General features: G+C 52.0%; 1 protein-coding gene across 5 annotated transcripts in view; it reads left to right on the forward strand.

Moving 5' to 3' along the window:
* Positions 1-269: 269 nt before the first annotated feature.
* Positions 270-3,991, forward strand: part of BDKRB2 (bradykinin receptor B2) — a 53,143-nt gene continuing 49,421 nt past the window's right edge. For 4 of the 5 annotated variants that reach the window (XM_040478172.1, XM_040478175.1, XM_040478174.1 and 1 more), the window contains exon 1: positions 787-889. Coding sequence is in view for 1 of the 5 variants with exons in the window: in XM_040478171.1 (XP_040334105.1) it covers positions 684-889 (206 nt within the window). In the remaining 4 variants the exon portion in view is untranslated. Of the gene's footprint in view, positions 890-3,991 lie in introns of all 5 variants that reach the window. The other variant, XM_040478171.1, reaches the window with a different exon arrangement.

Consider the following 3,991-nt stretch of genomic DNA (forward strand, 5'->3'; position numbering starts at 1 on the left):
TAAATGTTGTATTAGACACACTCGGTCACTTACGGAGCCCGCCAGCTACCTGCCTCAACACCAGAAGGAAGAATACTATTTAGGATTTAGGGGTCACCTGCGACACATCCACTTTTCGCATCCATCACAGCACGTGACAGAGAAAAGGGACAGCACAGTGGTTCCGACCACAGACTCTGGATCCAGGCTGCCTGGGTTCCAGTGAGGATTGGCTGAGTTAATCCATTGATGTACCTGGAAAAAGCGTCTGGCACACAGCAAAAGCTGTTAATCCTGACCACATCCCCTGTGACCCTGGCCACGATCTCAGCTCCGCCTCACGGCTCAGAGAGGTTAAGCTACTTTCCCCCAAGCCCTTAGCCAAGGAAGGGAGTACGGGGACCCGGATCCAGGACCGGCTGATTTTGAGCCCCCAACACATTGGCCACCCTGTGGCTCTAAAGGTCAGCCAGGCTACACAATAGAACATTCCTCAGACAAACCTGGAAATCTTCCATGTGGCTCACCGAGCTCTCAAGGCTCACAGGGTAGCTGTAACCACCTCTGTGTGGCCTCTGCCTGCCTGGGTTCTAGAAAGTGTAGCCAGCCTGGCCCTGTCGCTGGGTAGGAGCACTGGGCTGGGCTGGAGGTGGAGGGAGGAAGTGCCCAGGAGGGTGATGACATCACCACCCAGCCCTTGAAAGATGAGCTGTTCCCTCCGCCACTCCGGCTGTGTTCTGGCAGCTCCTAGGAGGGGTGGGGACATCGGGCTGCCCTGCCGCACGGAGGGAGCCACCGAGGTGCTCCCGTGGCTCGCTCTGGACAAGGTGAGTCCTGCACGGGGGCTGGTCCAGTCGCCTCGCCGTTGCCAGGAGGACAGGAGGTCCCAGCACCAAGAGAGAGTCTGCAGGTGAGTGTCACAAGGGCTAAAGTTCCCTCAGGTCCTGGGGGGGGGGGGGGAGTTCTTTCCCTTTCCTAGTCCTGGCAAGTCACAAGAACAGCTCCCAAACAGGAGGAATGATCTTGTTTGTTCTAGATTTGTCTTCTCCCTGAATCGAGACAGGCATGTGTGTGTTTGTGTAAACAATTTAGCGATCTGATTTCTGTAGATTCTGGGTAGCTGCCTCGGACATAAGCAGTAAGGAGCAAGCGTCGTACAGCAGGGATGGGTGTGGGGTGTAGACTCTGGAACCTGGCTTTTATCTCACAGCTGTGCTGATCACTGGCCCTGTGTGACCCCAGGCAAGTTTCTTAACCTCTCTGAGACTCAGCTTCTCTGTCTGCAAAGAACTCTACTTGCTGGCTTCCCAGGGTGGCCGGAGTTAAACCAGGCGGCAGATGGGAGAAGGTTTATAAACGCTCCCTCCTGTGCTGGTCCTGCCTGTCGTGGATAAAACTGGGCACCACTCAGAGCGTGGGCTTTGCATGGTTTGGAGTCCCAGCTCTGCTCTCATCCCCTGGGTAACATTTTTGAGCCAATTATTTTCCCCCTCGTTTCCTGAGCATAAATATGACTTGGCGGGGTGGTTGCAAAGGTAGAAATGGGCTCGTGCTTGCCTGCAAAGCCCCACGTGTGCAGTCAGTGCCCAGTCAGAGCTACTGAGGGCAGGTGGTTCGTGAGCCTGGGTCGGGGTGGGCAATGGGTGTTGCTCTCCCAGGCAGGTTAGAATGTGCCTCCCTGAGTCACAGGCTGCCTGTGGCTCCCGCCAGCCCACAGGAAGTGGGAGCTGTGATCCAGATGTGAGATCACGGGGGTCCTTTCTCTAAAGGAGAGAAGGGCTTGGCTGGGGGCGGGGTGGGCCACCCCAGAGGGTGCTGTTACATCCTCTGGAGGAAAACTATTCTATGGCCTTCTAGGCCCTGGCAGCAGTGGGGTGATGGGGAGCCCCACAGGCTCGAGGAAGGAGTTTGCTGCTTTCCCCTTGCATGCGGTAGAGAAGGCAGGCAGGTGTGGGGAACAGCCAGGAGAAGTTTGGAAAAACATCGAAAACAAGAATGACCCCGTGCTGTCCCCACAACAGGCGAAACCCTAGGGTCGTATCTCAGGTCTGCCCTAAATTCACAAAACCCCTGCAATTCTGTGCTCCAAGTCCCTCAGGGTAGGGGTGAAGAAACAGTCTCAGCACGGGGACATAACCCCAGCCAAGCCCTTTGCTCGCCATCGGGGGAAATGTCTCGGCCTCTCTAGGACTCAGGCTCTGTCATGTATACACAGGGGAAGGTTCAAATAACTGAGTCTAGGTTGGAGGAGTGGGGGGAACTAAGGGCTTTGGCTTAGACCAAATTCAGGAAGATACTGGCCAAGCAGGGACCAAGCAGGGGAAACAGCTGTGCCATGTGGTCTCTGCTAACATAATGACTGTGTCTGGCCTGAAAGTTCAGAGGGGGTCAGAGGGTAATGCTAAGGACTGGCTTTCAGAATGAAAGCAGAATCTCCTCTGTGAGTTCACTGCTGCCTCCCCTGCACAGAGAACCACACTCAGCATAACGCAGGCACTTCTCGTTTTTTGCTGGATGACTGGATGGATGGATGGATGGATGGATGGGTAGATGGATGGATGGATGAGTGGATGGATGGATGGATGGATGGATGGATGGAATGATGTGAGGATGGATGGATGGATGGATGGATGAATGGATGGATGAGGGGATGGATGGATGGATGGATGGATCGATAGATGACTGAACGGATGACTGAATGGATGGATGGATGGAATTACTAAATCAAAGACGCCCATCTGAAAAGGCTACATACTGTATGGTTTCAATTATATCACATTATGGAAAAGGCAAAGCTAGGGGATTGTAAAAAGAGCAGTAGTTGCCAGGGATTAGGGAGAGGCAGTGAAACTAATCTTACGATGCTGTAATGGGAGATACACGTCATTATACATTTGTCCAAACCCATAGAATATACAATGCCAAGGGAACCTTGTGGATGTTGGGTGATAATGATGTATCAGTATAGGTGTTCATTGTAATAAATGCACCACTCTGGTGGGGGATGTTGATCACAGGGAAGGCTGTGCATGTGTGGGGGCAGGGAATATATGGGAAGTCTCTGTACTTTCTGCTCAATTTTTCTGTGAACCTAAAACTTCCCCCAAAATACAGTCTAGTTTTTTTTTAAAGCACACAAAGTGTGTTGCTTTGAGGATTCAGACTATCTCAAGATCATGAGTCAAATGATCAGAACTTACTAAGATTTGACTCCCTGAGTACATCACTTCCAACGCCTACCCAGTCTAGGAATCCCCTGACCTGTGAGTATCTTTCTTAGTGCACACACTTCCAGGGATGGGGAGCTCCCTTCTTTACCAGGCAGCCCGCTCCATCTCAGGAGAGTTCTACTGTTAAAAAGACCTTTCTTAGACTGGAGCGAAACTTCTCCTACTGAGCGATGGGCCACTTTCTAGTTCTTGGGGCTGGACTGTCCAACTCCAGTCCTTGTAGGTCCTTTTGGAGCTAAACCTCCACAGCCCCTTAACCAAGACACATTTTCTACTGCAAACCCAAACAGTCAGCTACTTCTTTGACTCTGTCATCAAAGTGGGGATCTGTGAGGTCCTGAGGGCTAGAAAAATAGAAGCCCCGGCAAAATCGTCACAGCACAAAGCAGGGTGGAACACACATGAGTTCAAATCCCGACTGCTTCCTCCTTAGGGACGCTCTCTGAGTTTGTTTTCTCGGGTGTGCAATGGGGATAATCATTTCTATGTCTGAAGGCCATGGTGAGTTTTAACTCAGAGGGTGTTGTGAGGTGCAAGCAGGTATCGGAATCACTGCAGGTGCCCACCTAGCAGAGGTGGATGGATGGATGGATGGATGGACGGATGGATGGATGGATGGTTGGATGGATGAATGGTTGGATGGATGGATGGATGGGTGGATGGATGGGTGGATGGATGGTTGGATGGATGGATGGATAGATGGATGGATGGATGGTTGGATGGATGGATCGATGGTTGGATGGATGGATGGATGGATGGATGGATGGATGGAAGGATGGATG

The sequence above is a fragment of the Herpailurus yagouaroundi genome, unplaced genomic scaffold (genome assembly GCF_014898765.1).
Source record: "Herpailurus yagouaroundi ecotype Mexico unplaced genomic scaffold, PumYag 141, whole genome shotgun sequence".
Classification (NCBI taxonomy): domain Eukaryota; kingdom Metazoa; phylum Chordata; class Mammalia; order Carnivora; family Felidae; genus Herpailurus; species Herpailurus yagouaroundi.